This window comes from Equus przewalskii, chromosome 29 (assembly GCF_037783145.1).
Source record: "Equus przewalskii isolate Varuska chromosome 29, EquPr2, whole genome shotgun sequence".
Lineage (NCBI taxonomy): Eukaryota > Metazoa > Chordata > Mammalia > Perissodactyla > Equidae > Equus > Equus przewalskii.
The window spans coordinates 42,878,779-42,899,104 of NC_091859.1; the positions used below are offsets into that span (position 1 = coordinate 42,878,779).

The window sequence follows — 20,326 nt, forward strand, 5'->3', positions numbered from 1 at the left end:
CTGGAAAGCAAGTCTCAACACATTTCAAAGGCCTGAAATCATACGGCATACGTTCTCTGACCTGCAATTATGCTAGAAACAACAACAAAATAATTTACTAGAAAATGCCAGCTGTTTGCTAATTCAGAAATATACCTGTCAATACCCCACAGATCAAAGAAGAAATTATGAAGGAAAATGGAAAATATTTTTTAACTGATTAGAAAGATAATGCAAATAACAATGTATTTTGATTTTTAGTCTCAGTCAGCAGTCAATTGGGGAAGTTCATTTTTCACTTTTCTACACTTTGCTTCCTTTTGTTCCACAGAAGTTTACGTCAACTCGCTAATCTCCCTCACCATTCTTTCACTGTCCTTGCTGACAAAACCCCAAAGCCGATAAAATCAACATATGTCTACAAACAAAAGCGATGCCTGCAGAATGAATCCCAGGAGGACGAGGAGTAAGTGCTCGCCACCTTAGGTCTGTCACCGGATTTAAGAGATGCATCCGGCAATAAGGAGGTTATCCCACTCGACAATGCGGGCGGATTTAGGGCGCCTGAGAGCAATCACCCAAATTGTTTGGGCTGTGGGATTACTATGTAGCTTCTCTGGCTGGCCTTGGAGGCCAAGGAACACCTCACCTGCTGCCCCACAGCTCCCGGGGCCTGCGGGAGGCTCCGTTCCAAACACGTCATGTGGAAATGGCCCAGAATACTCCTGTAGTGCCCAGCTGAACAGCTTTTGGGAGCTGCCCTGGGGTGGTCTTCTGGGTGGCTGGCCATTGGGGTCTGGAGAAACCCCCCAAGGTCACCACTCTTGTCACCCAGCCTTCCATAGGGAGAGGCTGGCCACAGGCCCTGGCAAAAACTCTTGATTTTTTGGATTAGCTACCCATAACGTAATTTCTCAAACATTACAGGAGTTTGCGTATTTCAGCATTGTTTCATACTTTTTTTCCTACAGAGACCCCAGTGCCAAATGACAACTTGAAAGCCCCAATTCATCACCTGAATCGAAAACAGCCAATTTAATCTGTTCCAACAGTGAAACAAACAGAAAAACACCATCCCCGGGCAGAACTGCGCTTGCCAAGGTTTGGCCCAGAGCTAGCTTCTGGGACCGCCTGGTAAACTTATGAAACTGAGTTAATAAGGGAAAAACAATGACAGCTGCAATTATCTCAGATGCACAAGCTGCACCTTCAGTAGGATCTGAATGGGCCGGTGCTGGAAACCGCTCCTGAGCAGGGACGTGGGTGAGGGGCAGGTGGAAGAAGAGAGCCAGGTTCTGTAGGGGCTCTGAGACCCCAGCCCTCTGCCCAGACGGGGTTATTCACCGCCTCCTTGGGGCCCTGTCCTAACTGATCTGTTGACAAGTCTGGGGCCTGCCAGCACACCAGGAGCCCTCAGGGTCCTGCCCTGCTGACCTCCAACAGGGAGCTTACAGGGAACGCTGGGCAGCACCTCTGTCCTCTCCCTCTGTCCCTGCCACACAGAAGTGCTTCCAGATGCACGGCCGGCAGGGGCGAAGGGAGAGGGTCCTGTGGACATTGCAGGACCCGGGTGATGAATGAACTATGGGACCCAGAGCTCAGAGTCTCTAGGCCTCAGTTTCCTCCGTGAAAAAATGAGAGATTGGAGCAGATGCTCCGTAAGGTCCATCTCACCTCTGACCGTCTCTGACCTCAGCACAGCCTGCCCTGTCTGGGAATTGAGTCTGCTCTGCGCTGGGCAGCGTAAGAAGTCCCAGCGCCCACGAGAGTGAAAAGAAATGCTGCACAGCTCGGTGAGGACATGAGGACTACGTCAGAGGGGACCAGAGCTACCTCCAGGAGGACCTTTCCGACCGTGGGAGCCGTTACACCTGGAGCAGGCTGTCCTGGGATGACAGCAGTGTGTTCAGGTGTGGCCTGGCCCTGAGCAGGCTGGTCTAGGGGCAGAAACTTCACGTGCTGCACGGACGGAGGAGGGAGGGGCCTCTGGCTCACTCTGAAGATAAAGAAGAACCTGCGTGAAGGAAGCTGGTGCTGCTCCCTGAGCCGGTGTGCGCCCACGTCCATCTCATTCACACGTGCACAGAGACATGCGCACGCAGACACACACGCGCACAGACACATGCATACACAGACATGCACACACACGTATACATACTTGGAGGAAAGTCTGGCAGAAAGATAGGAAAGAACAATGTGGTTATGGGAGCATCTTGCTCGGGCACGATCCCCTCAGGCCACTGCCATGTCGGGATGGCAAAGCAGGTCTAAGAAGAGCCATAAAGTGGACCTTCCAGGAGGGAGACTGCCTGGAGCGATCCCCCAGCAGACAGGGTTCAGAGGTGGCAGGGTTTACGCAAGAACATTCTGTTCCTGCTGTCACTGCAGACAAGGAAGCGCCAAGGGATGCGAGGCCAGGACGAGCTCTCAGCCCAGGGCCTGGCTGGGCAAGCCTGCCCCAGCGCCGAGGTCCCTGCGGCTGAAGCAGAGTCTCCAGGCTCAACTTCTCAAAACCCCAGGTGACAGCGAGGGTGAGAACTGCCCCCTGGCCTGGGGAGAGACAGCTGGAGGCAGAAGGGCAGCCCGGAGAGTTTCACAAATTAAACTCACTTATTGTTTCCTCTTGAAATACCCACAGGGCTGGGAAGACGCAAGGGGAACTATTTGTGACGCAAAACACTAGGGGAGACAGTGCATTAAAATAATCTTTTAAAAGGTTTTAGGAACTCCATCGCTTATCCAATGTTTTCAATAAACAAACAGTAAAGACCAAAGCAATTAACAGAACACACATCTAAGGTGATTCAATTTTTAGGAAGATTATTTTTGAAGCTTCTAGCTGGGTGCAACGTCCTGGAGATAGCACGCCAGAGCACTCTCAACCACAATTGATGGAGGCCGGTCATTTCCATGTAGCGGTGCTCCAGCCTCCTTTGGTTCTGAAATGCCGGGGACCTGAGCTCCCGTCTACACCACCCCTTGGGAGTTTTGCTGTGGAGGAGCTGGGCCACAGGGTCTGCCCAGGCCCACACTCACTCCTTCTCCAGGCATAAAGGAAGAAAGAAAAGGCTGGAAACAAACCCCCAAGGGACTGTGGAGCTGCAGGCTGCCTCCTCTGTACTCTTCCCTGTTATGAAGGCCACGACTGTGCTAGCGCAGAAAGCACGCTCATGTTCCCTGCACACTCACGTCCCCTTTCTTCTTCACACCAGGGACCCACCAGGCCGGTGTGGGGAGTGGGGTGGCGAGGCGGGGAGGCTCCCTCTGTGGGTGCACTGAGAAGCCCGTGCTTCTGGGGCCGAGATGCCGAGCACTCTGGTTATCACTCAGGCGCATACGGGCCCGGTGGGTGCCCAGGGTGGATGTGGCTCTCGCTCACCTGGAGATGGAGCCTGGAGGACATGCCTGCCGTGGCCTCCATCAGCACGCCGTCCTCCTTCCTGGTCCGGAACATGAGCCCCAGGTACCAGGGCACGGAGATGGTGATGTCCAGGTCGCTCCAGGACACGATGCTCTCCCCACTGAAGCGCTGGGGGTGAGGCATGACTGTGGACACAGACATGGGGGCCTCTGGAAATCAGGCGGCCTCTGAGGATCTTTTTCAGGGACAGGCTCCCAGGGAGGGGGGAGGGAAGAACTCCTGGCCTTTAGTATTTTAATGCAAAGGCCGGTCTCAGACTTCCACGGGTATAGCATCGAGCCCTCTGAATCCAAGAGCCGTGGGCTCTGCAGAAGCCCATGCCCTGGGACACGTGCCACCTCCCTGAGGAGCGAGGCCGAAGCCTGTAGGTTCCCAGCTGTGGCCAGGGCCTGGCAAGGGGCACTCAAGCTGGACGGGAGGCAGAGTGGGACAGCTCGGGACCCCGGGCTCAGTAGACGAGGATGCTGGGGGCCCCTGTGAGCCCAGCCTGCTTGTCCCACCCCACACCTGCCAGGTGGGGAGCCCAGGAGCCGGAGCAGGGGCTGTAGTACGGAGGACGGTCTCCTGGTGGGACAGCATATGCTCCTAACCCTGCAGCCTGACCCGCCATCGGCTGGTGTCTGGGGGGTTTCCGACCCCCAGGCACACAGGCCTGTTTCTCTGCTCCACGTGATGGGCCCAGAGGTGAGAAGGCTGCTGACCAGCCGAGGGCCGCCAGATGGTTTGGGAGGACTGGGGAGGTGGTAATAGGGGACCAACAGCCTCACCTAGTCTGTTACAACTGGAAAAACTGTGAGTGCCAGACAGGCCACTAGGCAGGCAGGATGTGGAGGCAAACCAACTTCGTCATTTTGCCTCCAGACTCCTGCGTACCACAGGCAGGGGCCCACCCCAGAACCTCACCCGAATTCCTCCAGGTGGGACTGCATGGTCCTCATGATGAGGAGTTAAAGAGGAGGCCAATGGCACAGGGCACCCAGCTGGGGCTGCTTTTGGGGGTAACTAGCCTTGTGAGCACCGGGCATCTGTTTCCTGCTCTTTTGAACCCAAACCCTGGCAGCTGTTTTCTCTGGCACAGCCATGGCCGGGACTCCCGGCCTCCATAACAGGAACTCTGGGTGTGGGCGGCCCCGCCCGGCGCTGTGTCCACCCAGGCCTGCCGCCTCCTCCCTGCCGCCTGAGCTTCCTGCACACGCCTGTCAGCTGGGGCTGGGCCTAACTGTCCACAGGGCCCCAAGGAGCTTGGCCCACCTGCTGCCCGGAAAACAGACCCACGGGGCCTTGAAAGGGGCCCCAACCTATTCCCGTGCTTTTGGGGCCAGTGGGTGACCCCAGGGCGGGACTTCTCAGGGCCATCAACCTGCTAACGAGCACTGGGCATCTCCAGAGGTGGGTCAGGGAGCATGCCCAAACTTACCTGGCTTCAATCTACCCCTATCTAAAATTTCAGTGTACCTTAATTTTAAAGAGCTTCTTCAATGATTTTTAAAATGATGATACTTAATTAATGTTGTTTTGCTTCAAAAGAAATGAAATGTTTAAAAGCTGCCAGTGTCTGTAACTGCAGACTAGACGCGGGGGTGGGGAGGGGGAGCTGAGGCTCTGCCTTTGATGCCCACAGCACAGTCCCGTGGGGAAGCAACCAGCTGAGGGCCCTCTAGGATGCGAGGAGGGGGCCTGGGTGGTCCTGGGCCTGGGGAATTGCCCTTTGAGGGCTCAGTGTGCCTGTGGGCTCCCGACCTCATGCTGGCCCTGCTCAGATCAGGTGTCGAATCCTGCAGACCCCTCCCTGACACCCACCTCTGCTCCAAGCTCACCTGTTGTGGTGCCCCCACGAGCCCCCTCAGCCTCTCACCCCAGCCCAGGCCCTGTGCGTGCTCCCACTTCCCCCATGCCTGGGGGGACATGGGCCACCAGAGGCTGCTGGCCCTGGACACGGAGCCCCACACGAGGGGTCCCAGACACCCAGCACCTGACGGCAACGCGTCCACGCCAGGCACTCACCTTGCTCACAGTTCTTCCCGCCGAAACGCAGTGGGCACTCACAGAGGTACGTGTTCCACCTGCTGACACAGGTGCCCCCGTTCTGACACCAGGTCCCGTTGCAGAAGTTCCTCTGTGCGACGCAGCCTGGAAACAGAGAGCATGGCGTGGTCTCGGAGTGGGAAACACAAGCAGATGGTGACGCAGGGGGATCTGCTGCTGTTTCCCAACACCGACCCACGCTGGAGGAAGACTGAGCCCGCGAACAACAGCCAGAGGGAAGGTGGGCAGGCCCAGGACCCTCCGGCAGCCATCGGAACGTCAGACCTGAAATGGCACAGAAGGCAATGCCCATGTCCAGAGACTCTGGGCCTCTGGGCCATCCTGCCAGCTGGCCGGGGCGTCTGGTGACATGCTCAAGACCCTGGGATTGAGTGCCTCAGGATTGGTGGCCGGCTAGCCCAGCGGCATCACTGCCACCCCACACTGCAGAACTCCCAGACCCCAAGAGCAGCCGCCCGTGAGCCTGGGCTCCCCTCCTGGAGGCCTGCAGCTGGGTGTACACAGGCTCGATTGTAGGAAAATGTCACTGCCCGGGATGCAGAGGTGGCCCTCCCCTGCGTGGCCACTGAGGCCCAGCCAGGCACCATTGCTGCAGCCCCACGACACGCTGGCCGTCACGCTGTACCTGCCCTGGTGCCATTGTTGGCGATGAAGGCAGCCATGTCCACGTTCCTGCCATCGATGGACAGGTTCCGCATGCAGCCCACAAACTGCTGGTTGTGCACCGGGAAGTCTTCAGGCAGGTTGGGGACGCCCCCCAGGAGCAGCGGGCCCGTCAGATCCAGGGACCTGGGGAGGCAAAACCGACCTCTGTGACGTCCGGGCAGCGAGAGGTGAACTCAGGGCCCCAGTGCTGCCGTGACATCACAGTGGACTCTGCCACTGGACACGCTTGTCATCTTGAATGTCAATAACCAAACGGGGAGCCAGGCGGGCAGACGGCCAACAGGTCAGCACGCAAAAAGTGGATCCACCACCGGCGTTCACGCCTCTCTGTGCCTCGGTTTCCTGGCTCCTGCATCAGAGGCTGGGCCAGTCCACACAGACACAGGACATGCGGCCCGGTGAGCAGGGGTCAGTCCCAAACAGTGGCTCTGCCTTCCTCCAGCCTCTGACGCCCTGGAAGGGAGGTCCCAGCAAACCAGAACCCTGGTTCCGAGGAGCAGCCACGGGGCCTCAGGCAAGGCATCTAAACTCTCCAGGGCATAGCTTTCTCATCAGTAAAAGGGGCACCATCCCCGTCCATCACAGCTAGCCGGGAGAATCCTCCAAAACAGGTGTGTGACCATCCCAAGGCCACACCAGATGCCCAGGATAGATCAGGTTCATCTAACCGGGGTCGTCAAAAAGCTTATTAAATATCCCACCAAAACACAATCAGAAATTAGTCCAGCGACCTTCGCTCCGGCTTTTGAGGCTGGCGTCACAACACCAGAAACACGAGAAGAGCCACAAGGTCTATGTCAGCATTTCTTTGCTCCTGAGGGAGGACGAGCCCTAAGAAACCTCCCGGTCAGCAGGGTGACACAGCCCCTCCAATCTAACAGAGAAGGATCACAACTCAACATGGAACCACCGAGACCGGCGCTTGCTGGAATGGGGCCGGTGTCCCGTGGAGACTGAGTGAGGACAGTCTCTGGGGTCAGCAAGCCGGCCGTCACAACCCTGCGGCTGGTTTGTCCACTACTTTGGCAGATGCAGCTAAGAGGACACACTCTAGAAGGTTCTAACGTGTCAGAGGGAAGAGGAGGGAATCTGACTCCAGCCCGGATTGGGGCTGCCAGAGCACCGGGCCCAGGGGCTCTATGTTGGGTTCCTGCCCTGGGCGACCCCTTTTGGAGCGGTGGCCGTGGGGGTGGATGCACAGGGGCCTCTCCTCCCGGGATGCTCACTTCTTGGAGCCACTCTGAGTGCCCTGGGCAGCGCAGCTGTAGTTCCCGACGAGGCTGCCAAAGCGCACGGCCACGGCAGTGTCACAGTCGTCCACCGTCACCACAGCCACCTTCTCTCCCGACGGCCCGTGGGGCAGGCCCAGGCGGCCAATGTTGGGCTGTTGGAAGACAAGCACAGGGGGCGTCAGTGCGTCCTCCCACCAGCGCCCTCGGCAGATTCAGCGGCCCCTGCGCACGCCCCCCTGCCCAAGGAGGGAGAAGGACGCGGGAGGGCGGGGCGTGTCTGAGGGGCAAGAAGCTCCCCCAGGCTCATTTTAGATTAGTCCCCAAAACCAGCTGCACTGGGTTAACAATCTAAAATACAACTACGTCCTTCTCGAACCTCAGAATGTGACCTTATTTAGAAATAGGGTTGTTGTCACTATAGTTACTTAACATGAGGTCGTACTGCAGTAGGGTGGCCCTAATTCAACACGATCGTGTCCTTATAAGAAGACACAGACACAGAGACACACAGGGAGACCACTGCGTGACAACTGGGGCAGAGACCAGAGCGACCTGTCTACAAGCCAAGGAGCTCAAGGATGGCCGGTACCACCAGCGGCCGGAGGAGGCCGGAAGGACCCTCCCCTGGAGCCTCCAGAGGGAGCGCGGCCCCACCCACACCTTGCTCCGGGACTTGTGGCCTCCAGAACTGGGAGAAAATCCATTTCTGTTGTTTGAAGCCCCCCAAGTTTGTGGTATTTTGGTACGGCAGCCGGCACCAGAGCCCGGGCCCCTCCTTCTGAACACCCACTTCCGCCTGTGCATCCAAGTTTCCCTGCACCTCCTGACCAGGTTCCTGCCCCCAGTCCCAAAGCTCCCAGAGTAGGGACACTAGGACGCCACTGCCTGGCCCGCAGACCACCCCTGCGTCTCCCCCACATGGCACGGGGCTCCTGTCCAGGCCAGGAGGCTGGTGACCCGCAGGTACTCATGGTCACTCCTGGCCTGTGCCTTTCCTCGCCCTGGATGACCCTCCTTTGCTGGCCTGAAGTTGACCACCCTCTGTGCCCCCAGACAGACCACGCCCCACCTTCCTCCTGAGCTTCTCCCCACGCCCAGCTGTCCCTGTGGGTCTCACACACACCATCTCCCCGCCCAGGGCAGGGTATAAGAATTCCTTCTGGGGCTAGTGACTTGGGGGAGATCTGCTCCCTTCCAGAAGGCACAGGTTCCCTTCCTGAAGAAGCTGTGGTTTGCGTCCAGGGACTAGCCCTCATCACCCAGGGAGAACTGCCCCTGGCTCGGGGCATCCCTGCCCGGTCTCCTGGCCTGCCCCTCGAGGACACTGAGCACGTCCACCCAGACAGCCCCAGGACGTCCTTCTGGCAGGACACGCAGAGCCTGTGCACGCCGACCATGTGACATCAGCGTGCAGGCCTCAAAGTTCCAGAAACGCGCAGGAGCCAGAGGGCCGGGCTGGGCCGGGCAATGGAACTTCCTTCCCAGCTGCACAACCTGGACAACAAGACCCGCATCCCAGACATTACAGATCCACCCAGATGGCCCGTGGGAAGGGCCACCAGGCCGCACGGTCGGCACGCGCGGCGGCTCCCAGCCCTTCCCTTTCCCCCTGGAGACCACGGACTCTGTTCCCACTTGAAAGCTCTGGGGTCAGTTTGAGCTTATAACACGATGCAATTTTAGCTTCTTTATAATAGAATAGGTAATAAGTAGTTGCAAAAACATAGAGAGTTTAACAACTACATAGTTCATCCAGAAAGAAATCTTCAGCTTTGAATAGGAACGAAGAAGTATCCATTCGATTGGGGACACTGGGCTGGAGGGCAGGACACAGCTACTGGTAAGAGAAGCTCAGCAAAGAGGCCGAGCTGTGGGGCTCCAGAGGTCCCTGTTCACCCCGGTGGTGCCTCCTGGAGTTGGGCAGTGCACAGCCTACACTGCTGTACGTGGCGACCCCAGCCGAGCCTTCTGCTCCCCCTTGGCCAACCATCTGACCTAGACGAGCCCCATCGCTCTACCTCAGCTTCTCTGTCTACAAGATAAGGATTTAATATTAGAATACACATCCTCTCTGCATTATAGGGACTTTGAGGGTGACGTCAACATAAGATACAGGAGTCTCCCGAGAGCCCTTCTTAGGCAAATCCAAGGGAGGCCTGTGCGCACCGCCCGGTCTCCTAAGTCACGGATAATCTTTTCCATTTTCTTCTACATCAGTCGGTGAGATCACAGGCCTGATATGCTACATCCCACAAGATTTCACCTTCGGCTAAGTAGCAATTTCATGGGTATAAAAAATAATGTTTTCTCACTCTGTATCAGCCGCCCGCTTTGGAAAACATGTGCAAGCCTATTATGGGATGCTTACGTGTTAGGTGCAACCCCGGGGAAAGAACCATCCCCGAGCTGTGCGAGCCCCATATTATCTCTACAACTTATAATTTACATTTTCGGGGATGGGTGCGAGGCTTCCAGAGCAAGGACATAAACAGCAGTTCTGCTTGGCAAGCCGTATTGGAACGAAGCTGCTGTTTACACAACTGCAGTCATTGTAAATTGCTGCTCATCATCAATGGCTCAGAGCTACGGGATTTAAGCAAAAACGGCGAGGAAAAGGAAAACTGGAGGCGAAGACAAAAAACAATCAACATTTCTACTTAGAGCAGCATTTACGGACTTGAGACAGCCCCCTTAAGACAGACTGCAGAGCCCGGCTTTCCTTCCCCAAAGCGGCAAGTGCGGCTTCTAGAAAAACAGCCTCTGATCAGATCGCCCGACACCTGCCTCTGGATTCCTACTCCCGGGTCCACCGGCTTTTGAGTCAAAAGCGATGGCCCGTTGGCCGCAGAACTGAGCATTCTCAGAGCAAGAACTGGAAGGACCAGCAGGGGAGACACACAGGGAAGCACTGGGGAGAAGGCATGACGCTGAGGGCCTGCTGCCTGCTTCACGGGGCACCCGCCACTCCACCCCTTCCAGGGCCGCCCCAGAAGCAGCAGCCCACATCCTGGCCAGTCTGCTTGACTCGCACCAACTACCCCATGTGGTCAACAGCACCAGGAGAGCACAAGGGCAGCTTGGGGGAAGGCTGTGGGCAACAGGAAAACGAGGCTGCAGCTGACTCAACATGCGCAGATGGGGTTCATGAGAGTCAACAGGGAGCTGCCACCTGACCCAGCCACTCCACTCGCAGGTGTACACCCAAGAGAACTGAAAACAGGCACTCGAATAACAACTCGCTCACAAATGCTCACAGCAGCAGCACCCATGACAGCCTAAAGGCGCAACAATCCACACGTCCATCCCAAGACGAACGGAGAAACACAATGTGGTCTCTCCATCAACGGAACGTTACATAGCCGTAAGAAGGAATGACGTACTGGGACATCCTACGTGGCTGAACCTCCAAAACATTACACTCAGTGAAAGGAGGCTGTCACAAGAGGCCACATACACATTGCATGATTCTATTTATTTGAAATGTCCAGAATAGGCAAATCCATAGGCAGAAAGTAGACTGGTGACTCCCAGGGCTGGGAGGCAGGGACTGGAGGAAACTGGGAGTGACTGCTAATGGGTGATGAAAATATTTTACATATAGACAGAGGTGATGGTTGCACAATATTGTGAATGCACTGAATGCCACTAAATTGTTCACTTTAAATGGTTAATTCTATGTTGTGTGAATTTCACCTCAATAAGAAAAAAAGAAAGTTGTCTGGATGGGCACCCACCATTCTCAACCCCCTGGCCACTCCCTACCTGGATAACCTTTGGGAAGCTCCTTCCCCACTTTCATCTGTAAAATGGGAATAAAACACATCATGTGGCCGTCCTGTCAAATTGTCACAAGCAATAAAATGCAGCAAGAGGAGTGAAAGTTCTCCATCAGGGGTGAGTGGTACATATGCAACTCCACAGCAGCCTGAATTGGGAGGGAGGCGTGAAACGAAGACACCAGCAGGTGTACTCATTCGGGCTCAGGTTGTCTGCTTTTGTCAAGGGAAGACAGCACATCTCACGATGTACGGCCAGCACGCAGAATGAGAATTCAGTGGGAAAGAAACCGGGAGACGGTGGCAGAGCCAGGCTTCCTTCTGCGTGTCCACCTCCCGTGTCTAAGGAAGACAAAGTGATTTCAGCTGTTCATTCTGAGCGCCAACATTGAGATTTGGCGAGGGCCGATGGGAAAGCGCGCCATGGCTTTCCTGGCGCGGCTGGGGAGGAACAAAGAATAAAGAGCAAAAGAAAAGGAACTGCTCCCAAATATTTCTAAGGAGGATTTTTAAAGCCTGCCACACATCTGCCCAAAAGAAAAAGACAGCATGCGAATAAAGGGGCTACATGGCGACAGATGAGCACTTTCTCAATTCTCACGTCAGAGGGGCGCTGGACACAGAATGGCGAAGGCCAACGCCCCTGAGCCTTCACTCCTCGGGCTTGGCTGGGCTTTGTTGGGCTGCTGGCCAGGCCTAGAGGACCCCCTGCCCCCACCTACCCTGGACTGTCCCCTGGAAGCAGCCAGGCCTGGACACTCAGAGGCCGAGGGAAGCAGGCGCAAGACACACAAACTGGAGGCGCCCACCAGCCACAGGGCCTGAGGTTGGTGACGTCTACTCCCCTCCGTGCTCACAGACTGCCCTCACAGAACTTGCCCTGGGGCAGGTGGAAACGGGGCCAGTGAGGACACAGCCACCATGCTCAGCCCTGCCACCCTCTAAGAAAACACCTAAAGGCCCGCCACGCACTTCAAGGGGAACCCAAAAGCAACAAGCTCTGCAAATCCGTGCATATCCAGGTTCCAGATTCTCGGTAAATCAGTCAGAAGGCATCACTTGGGGTCTGCCCCCTTTTTTTTTTCCCTTCAACTTACGTTCCTCTCTCTGCGCGGGTTCTCCCCGTGCGCTTCCACTCAAGACGCTCTAAAGCAGCCCGTGGAGACTGCGTGCACAAAGGCGTCTGGTCCTTATGAAGCGCTCACATTTCTACAGCCTTTTAACCTGCTGCAAACAATTCCTCATCGGGGAGGCTGATGGGGGCTCGATTTCAAACGCTGGATGGGGGAAGGCGGGGTGGGCCTCGAAACCAGACACCAGGAGAGGGAAGTCTTGGGAAAGAAACAGATTGACGCTCTGTGTCACAAACGATTAACCGACATTCATATCGAAGAATTCACAGATGGCTGGACCTTAGGAATGTCACAAAGAGTCAAAATGCAGCCTCGAACACGTACTGTGCTGTCACTTCTCAAACTCAGTGGGGTTCACACCTGACGTGTGGGCTTGCCAAACACAGCCCTCCAGATGGCAGCGGCCCCCGGAAATGTGGACAAGACCCAGCCAGTCCTGGCACAGAGGCGGCAAGCCCTCCCTCGGAAGCAGGCAGGGCATTTCTCCGAAGCCACTTGGGTGGACAGGGTCACAAGGAGAAAGCATCCAGACAGACACACGCTTCTAGGATCCAAACCGATTCCCCAGGAGCCTCCAGCAGGACTTCATTGGAACTCTGACACCACACCCAGTGCGGTCTCCCCGGAGACCAGGCTGGGCCTGGGAGGAGCTCCCACACGGCCGGCAGGTAAGAGGACACGCTCCAGCGGAGACCACTCCCTGAGCCTCAGCTTCCCTCCTGCGCTCCAGGCAGGCCAGGCCCCTCCCAGGACCCTGCTCTCTGGTCAGGCCTCCACTCAGGTGTTTGGGACCCCATGATGGTGACCTGCTGACCAGTCTACACCCCATGTATGGAGGGATTCACCCTCAACGCCATAGGAGAAAGAGCCAGAGAAGGAACGCAGGAAGGACAGGGTAGGGGACGACAGTTCACCCTGGAGCTCCAGCCACTTGCTGTCACTCACCCCTGAGTCTTCTCGAGGCACTTACCTGGCTCCATCTTCCTCATCTTGACTGCCTTGTCCCCGCTACACCCACCCCAAATAACGCAGGTCCCTGCAGCAAGGACCTCACCTGCCCACTCACACTGAACCCCAGGGCCCGGGACAGGGCTCGGCCACACTGGGGCAGGACGAACGGACGCCATGTCTGTCAGATTCACCTGCACTCCAGATCGGCTGCGAGGTAAGAGCTACACTGACCAGACCGGCTTCTCCAGGGCAGTGAAACCGGCCAGAACTCCACACAGAATCCACAGGACGAAACGGCTCATCAGTGAGGACCGGGCTGCCTCTCAGTGTGGGGCTGCGGAGCTGTGGCTGTCACGGGCGGCCCAGGGCCTGCAGGGGTTCTGGAGAACACCTCATTCCCCCGTTCCACCTGCATCTGCAATCGGGGTCGGGGCCTGTTCAGCAGCACTGAAAAGTCACTTTGCCTCCTTCAGTCAACTAGGTTCCCAGCAGAAGCTCAGTGCTCCCCAAAACTAAGCTGTAAAAATACTTACTTCTCTTGAGTTTAACATTAAGGACAATAAAAGCCCAGATCTTTCTTGACCTTCTTCCTTTAAGACATTGGAAACCTATATCCTGGGAAGGACACAGCAACTCTCTTAGGGTGTGGGCAGCAAACCACTGCATGGAAGCCAGATTGGGCCATCAGGCCACTTACCAGCCGCCAGAGAGGGCGGACAGCTCCGAGTTATCCCGTGCGCGGCTCCGGCTGAGAGGGGTGCAGGTGCTCCCGACCCCTCACCTGCCTGTGACCCGGGGCAGGGTAGAGACCGCTCCGAGCCTGTGCAGCCTCTTCCAGAGAGTGGGTAAGCTCCTAGCTACCAGGTCTAGGGTCACGTGGGACAAAATGGAAGAGTAGATCTGAACCCCTTTGCAGAGAGCCTGATGCCGGGCTGGCTGGGCTGTCACGCAAATGGAGGGGCCCAGCTGTGAGGGGATAAGGCCAGCAGGGACACAGGACAGCAGTGTCCACAGCCTCCAGCGAGCATCACCTCCCAAAGGCCAAGACTCCACATCTTGACCCCACTTAGGAAAGTCACTTGACTTCACTGCACATGAGGACTCATCTGTAAAATGGGGGCAAAAATGGCACCACCCTGGGGGAATTAAATGCACAAGGCACGGGGAGGCCTCGGCCCGTGCCAGCCATGAGGGCCATCCCACAAGAGCTTGCTGCTGCCGTGCCATCAGCAAAAAAGACAAGAAGAAAAGCCAGAAAGTGTGCAAACGGCTGTCCTCCCTAGATTTCTGCTGTCTTAATATTTTCCTACAATAAAATGACAGGACTTCTTTTCGCACAGCCTTAAAGAAAAAAGGAGCGATCAGCAGCTCCTGCGTGACTGCGCCTTCACGGGCTCTCCTCCCGGCCGTGGGCGCAGTGCGACCCGCAGCTTCGGTGTCCTTCACGTTCAATCAGCCGGGAAGTGCTAACGACTCTTCTTATTCTGGGAGCCTTAAAAAGAAAAGATTTTTAACAACGACGCGAACCAATTGGTCACCTTAGAGTTTCTTAAAAAGAGAACAACACACCAAAGCCTCTGTCTCTCAGGCAGGTGGTTAATCCGGGGTCACGACAGTTCCGGCACAGATACAGTGGGAGCTCCACGCTTTTCTGATGGTCGCACGAGATGCTCAGAACTGGAAGAACCGAGGGCTGCAGGCACAGCTCCACCTCGCACTGTCCGTGTGCTCGGCACTGTGCATAAAGGAGCATCTCCTAACGGCCCCAGGGATCTCTGTGGGGATGACTTTTGTTCCGGAAAAGATCCATGGGGCACAGCGCCAGCCCTCCCTGGGCCTGGCCCTTCACCAGACAAAAGGTCCCAGGGTCCATAAGAGGGAGCCTGTCAGCTGCTGTCCCTCCTGGGCCCAGCCATCAGGTCAGAGACCACTGTGTGGCCGCCAGCCTGGCAGGCTCCCCGGGCATTCTGGGAACCAGGCAGTTTATGCAGATTTTCTCAGAAGAGGTCTTTTCTCCAGTGACAAGCGAAGGGCTCAGAATCGAGTTCCTTAAATTTATACAGCACCGTCTTAGAAAGCTGGGGGAACGCATTCCTTCTCTTGGGGGATTTGTAGACGAGAAGTTGCTTGGCACAAACTGGGACCCACAGGCACCCCATGAGAAGCTCGTGTCCCTTCACATGTGGGATCCTAAATCTGACAGTTGGCTACTTCCAGCTGGACAAGAGGTGGAAGGGGACACCCCTGAACAGCAGCCCACTGGGGTCGTCTGCACTGGCATGGGGGCCGGGCACCTGGGGCCGTAGAGATGGACTCTGGGCTCAGTCCACACTGTCCCAGGAGAGAAGGGCCAGACTCCTTCCGGCAATGACAAAGTTACTCTGGGCTACGAGGATTTACAGGTCACAGGTGCTCTTTTCAAAAAGCCTCCTGAGATGAAGGGAGAAAGGCTCACAAGAGACGTGCACGCACCCTCACACACTTGTGCAGTCTCACTCACGTGTGTGCACATTCACACACTGGCCCCCCCGTTTGTGCACACACACACACGCTCCTGCAAAGCCCCAGCCTTCTCCAGCTGGGATCCTAACAAGCCCTTCTCTGTCCCCAGAGTCTGGACAGCAGCGCAGAGACTCCCAGGGACCCTCAGCTTCTCTGGCCCCTCACAGACCCCCAGGGTCTGGCCCTCGCTCCATCTCTTTTCTGACCAGCCTCCCCATCCCCCGCCAAGCCGTCCATAGGCCTTGAGGGTGACGTGCTGGCATCCTGTGACAAAGTGAAATGGGGGCTGAATTGGTTGGGAGAAAGCACAGAGGGGCTGGAAAAAGCAAAGGGGAAGGTGGGGAGAGGGACATCTCAGCAGGAGGGCACATGGCAGCCCTCGGATCTGAGTTCCACGGCTTGGTCCAGCCCAGCCCAGCCCCCACTGCCTCACTCTGGGCCTCAGTTTCCTCCACCTCGGAGGGCGGACGTGAGGACCTCAGCCATGACTGTCCACGTCCCAGGGTGGGAGCAGAGGCGAGGAAAGGCAGCCAGCCTTGGCGGGCAAGGACTGCATTTCATTTCAAAGCATTAGAGGGTCGAGCCGGGACAGACGGGGTGTGAGGCGGCCGCCAGGTGGAGGAGAGAGGCCGCCGCCAGACGGGGAGCCGGGCGTGAGGTCGCTGCGCCCCAGGCCTCCAGGCGACTTTCCATCACAGGCCGGAACAACAGCCCCAGGGCGGGGCTGCGTTCGTCCCTCAGAATAATATGTTTCCAGAGCAGGTGACTTTGCCATCTGACGAGGCCGTGTTTTGGAAAGGAAGCAGTGGCTGTGTTCCAGCTCCCAGCCGCCAGCAGCCCCGGCGCCCTCGCCTCTCCCACGGAGGCCGCTCATCAGGCTCTTCTCATGGCCCCGCTCATCGCCAAGGGAGGTGCGGAACATTCCAGGCCCCAGATGAAGGCTAATTCGGTTGCAGATATTACCCTCTGACCCGACAGGTGAAGGGAATGGGGCTGGTCATGGGAGCGCGGGTATTCCATATTACTGACTACCCACCGGGGCAGACACAGCAGAGGCTGTTCCGTCCCCAAGAGGTGGCCGGGTAAGCAGAACACAAAACGACTCACGCTCTAGACTGGGGCCTCGGGTTCTAACGGGGTGAACCTGTACAGCAGGAAACAAGCACGGCAGGGACATCCCCCCCACTCTCCTCTGAGGCAAGTTTCCATCTGCAACTCTGTCGGCGGGAAAAGCAAAGCTAAGGAGACCACAGTGCAGAGCGTGGGGACAATGACACGCCCCGCTGACTGTCTCTTTCATCACAAAGGTTTGATGGACTTCACAAAAGCTTACCCTAACTTTAAAAAAGTTTAGCTTCCTTATCTTGTACCTTCTTTAAGTCAAATGATTTTTTAAATAGAAAATTTAACAGAAGAAAGTGAAAATGGTTCATCATCCCATCACCCAGATGACTCCTGCTGTGTTCTTTAATAAATGTGAAACACGTAAAACATCGCAGAAAGGTATAAAAGGAACACGAAGGCCGCTTCCTTTCCCATCAACCTTATTGCCAAAGGGATCCACCGAATGGGAGACTGTTTACAAAAAGAGCCACGATAATGCCTCCTGTCAGAATCATGAGGAATGATAAATATCTGATATTTTAAGACAGCACATTTTGGGGTGGTTTATGACCTAGCAACAGCTATCTGATCCATGCTGTTGATGGGTTTGTTTTTTGTTTTTTTGGAGGGAGGATACCCTTCAGAAAAAGTCATGGGTACGCCAGCACACATTTGTAGTCTATATCTTTCAAAGTTCCTTGAATTAAGCTTTTTATTTTGAGATCATTTTAGATGTATGTGAAATTGTAAAAAATAACAGAGATCCAACATACCCTTACCCAATGGTCCACCAATGGTAAACATCCTGCAATAGCCGGTGCAGTCAGGATGCAGAACATTCCATCACCACCAGAACCCCACATGTTGCTCTTTCACAGCCACACCCACTCCCTCCAGCCCCCACCCCAACCCCAGCAACTACTCATCTGTTCTCCAGTTCTACCATTTTGTCATGTCAAGAATGTTATACAAATGGAATCCTACAGTACAGAAGCATGTGAGATTGGCTGTTCCTGCTCAGCGACTTCTCTTTTGCATGTATTAACAGTTCACTTCTAATCACTGAGCAGCATTCCAAGTTCCGTAGTATGGAGGTACCATGGTCTGTTTAGCCGTTCACCCACTGAGGTCATCTGGGTTGTTTCCAGTTTGGGGCTGTTAAGAAAATATCTGCTGTGAACATTTGTGTCCAGTTTTCTGTGTGGACAGGGGTCATGTCTATATTTATGAGAGATATTGGCCTGTTTTCTTTTTTTTGCACTGTCTTCACCTGGTTTTGGTATTAAGGTAATACATCACAAAACAAACTGGGAAGTGTTCTTTCCTCTTCTAGGTTCTGGAAGAGAATGTATAGAATTGATGTAATTCCTTAAACATTTGGTAGAATTCTCCAGTGAAGCCTTCTGAGCCTGGAGATTTCATTTTTGGGAGTTTTAAAAATACAAATTCAATTTCCTTATTAGTAATACGGTCATTCAAATTATTTCATATTGGGTGATTATGGTAATTTGTTTTTTGAGGAACTGAGAACTTATTCCTGATATTGATAACCTGTGTCTTCTCTTTCTTTTCTTATCAGTCTTGCTAGAAGTATGTCAATGTTATTGATCTTTCCAAAGCTCTTTGTTTCATAGATTTTTCTCTGTTATTTTCCTGTTTGAAATTTCACTGGTTTCTGCTATCTTTATTGTTTCCTTCCTCCTACCTGCTTTGGGTTTATTTTGCTCTTCTTTTTGGAGGTTCTTGAGGTGGGAGATTAGATTACTGATTTGAGAATTTTCCTCTTTTCTAACCTAAGTATTTGGTGCTATGAATTTCCCTCTCAGCACTGCTTTAGCTGCATCCCCCATATTTCAGTACTTTGTATTTTCATTCCCTTTAAATTTTTAAAAATTTTAAACAAACTTCCTTCCTATTCCCCTCCCTCCCTTTTCTGAATGATTGAATGCTTCAGTCAAATCTCCATTATGGCCTCTTGTTCCCAACACCTATTAGAGTCATCCAGCAGAGTCCAGGCAACTAAGGCAGCAGCTCACAAGGCTGAAGCTGCTTGAGAAGGATGGAGGGGAAGGCAGGGCCAAGGGCAAGCCAGGAGGCAATGGACTGGTGGGATGGGAAGTTGTTTAAATAATGATGGATTGAAAAAATAAATAACTATATTAAGGGTAATGGGAACAAGGTTTCTCGTGGATAAAGAGTTACAGATATGGAAGGGGAAAAAACTAGAATGAATTCTGTAGTGTTGGAATGAAATTCAAGGTTTTCAATAAGTAGAGATAGGAAGAAATGAATTTCAGTAGGTGTATGTATGTATATATGCATGTGCACACATATCTATACACACATATATATGCATACATACATGTGTCCTAGCTCTGCCTGATGAGAGACACTGGGAGTGACACACGCCAGTAGCAATGAGCACACCTAGCACCTGGATCTTGGTTTCTAAATACCATTCTTTACTAAAAGAATCCAGGGTTCTGTGGATAAATGGCTGACTCCAGGGCTGGGGCAGAAAAAGTATAAAATAAGCCTGGCAGGTCTTATTGTGCCAAAAAGTAAAGAAAAGCTAATAAAAATGATGGGGGTATATCCAAGGGACAGAGCTATATAGCTGGCTCTTATACCTTTGTCCTTTTAGCCAAATCTGAGATATGGGCCAAACTGGAAACAACCTGAGCATTAAATTAATGACAATAATAGATTATAGCCCATTGAATAAAATAGGAATTCATGAAGCCACACTGACATAAACAAACAGGGAAGATTTTACTTCTTTCTGCTTGTTTGAGTAGAAAGCCAACTGGTGGACGTAGAGTGATGGATGGAACTGGAAAACAGCTGACATTCACCACGGTAACAACGGATACAGGTAGGTTCATTGAGGGAGGCCAAAACTCAGGGGTGAAAGATGATGAGACGGAGCTGGTATGGGGAGAAAGATAAAGCAAATGGGGAAATTGGGGAATCTGGGTGAAGGGTATAGGAGTTCTTGTTTTAATCTTGCAACTTTTCTGAAAGTTTGAAATTAGGCTCTTACAAACATACACCCTACAACCCGTCCGTCAGCAGGCTTTCCTCATCTATTGACAATATTCTTGGAGATCTTTCCACCTGGACACACACAGCTCTACCTCGTTATCCTTCATCGCTGCGTGACACTCCAGTGTATGGATGGCCCTATATTCTAGTAAATAATTTCTAAGTTAGTTTCTGTACTTTGGATTCTACGGGAGAACTATGCACCCACTTTTATAAAAACGGACAATTATAAATGCTTCCATTCTCAGTTTTGGAAAAAAGCATATTTTTATCACCCTCCGCTAACAGTCATTTTCCACCTTTCAGGACACACACCCAAGGACAGGCTCTTTGGGTTCTATTACAGACAAAGAACACAGCCACACAGATTTGCCTTCACCTGGCCCAGTGTGTGATGCAGGGGTGGGGAGGGGCGAGGTAGCACAGGCATCTCTGTTCCTCCCAGGGCCCTCCCCCTCTCCTCCCTCCCTC

The 20,326-nt window shown here is 54.1% G+C and overlaps 1 protein-coding gene across 2 annotated transcripts in view; it reads right to left on the bottom strand.

Annotated features, from left to right (window-relative positions):
- The window catches only part of CELSR1 (cadherin EGF LAG seven-pass G-type receptor 1), a 148,447-nt gene that overhangs the window by 41,512 nt on the left and 86,609 nt on the right, over positions 1-20,326 (bottom strand). For both annotated transcript variants that reach the window (XM_070599889.1, XM_070599888.1), the window contains exons 6-9: positions 7,339-7,496; positions 6,072-6,235; positions 5,405-5,530; positions 3,359-3,525 (exon numbers count right to left, since the gene is read on the bottom strand). In XM_070599889.1, coding sequence (XP_070455990.1) covers positions 3,359-3,525; positions 5,405-5,530; positions 6,072-6,235; positions 7,339-7,496 — 615 coding nt within the window. The remainder of the gene's footprint in view (positions 1-3,358; positions 3,526-5,404; positions 5,531-6,071; positions 6,236-7,338; positions 7,497-20,326) is intronic.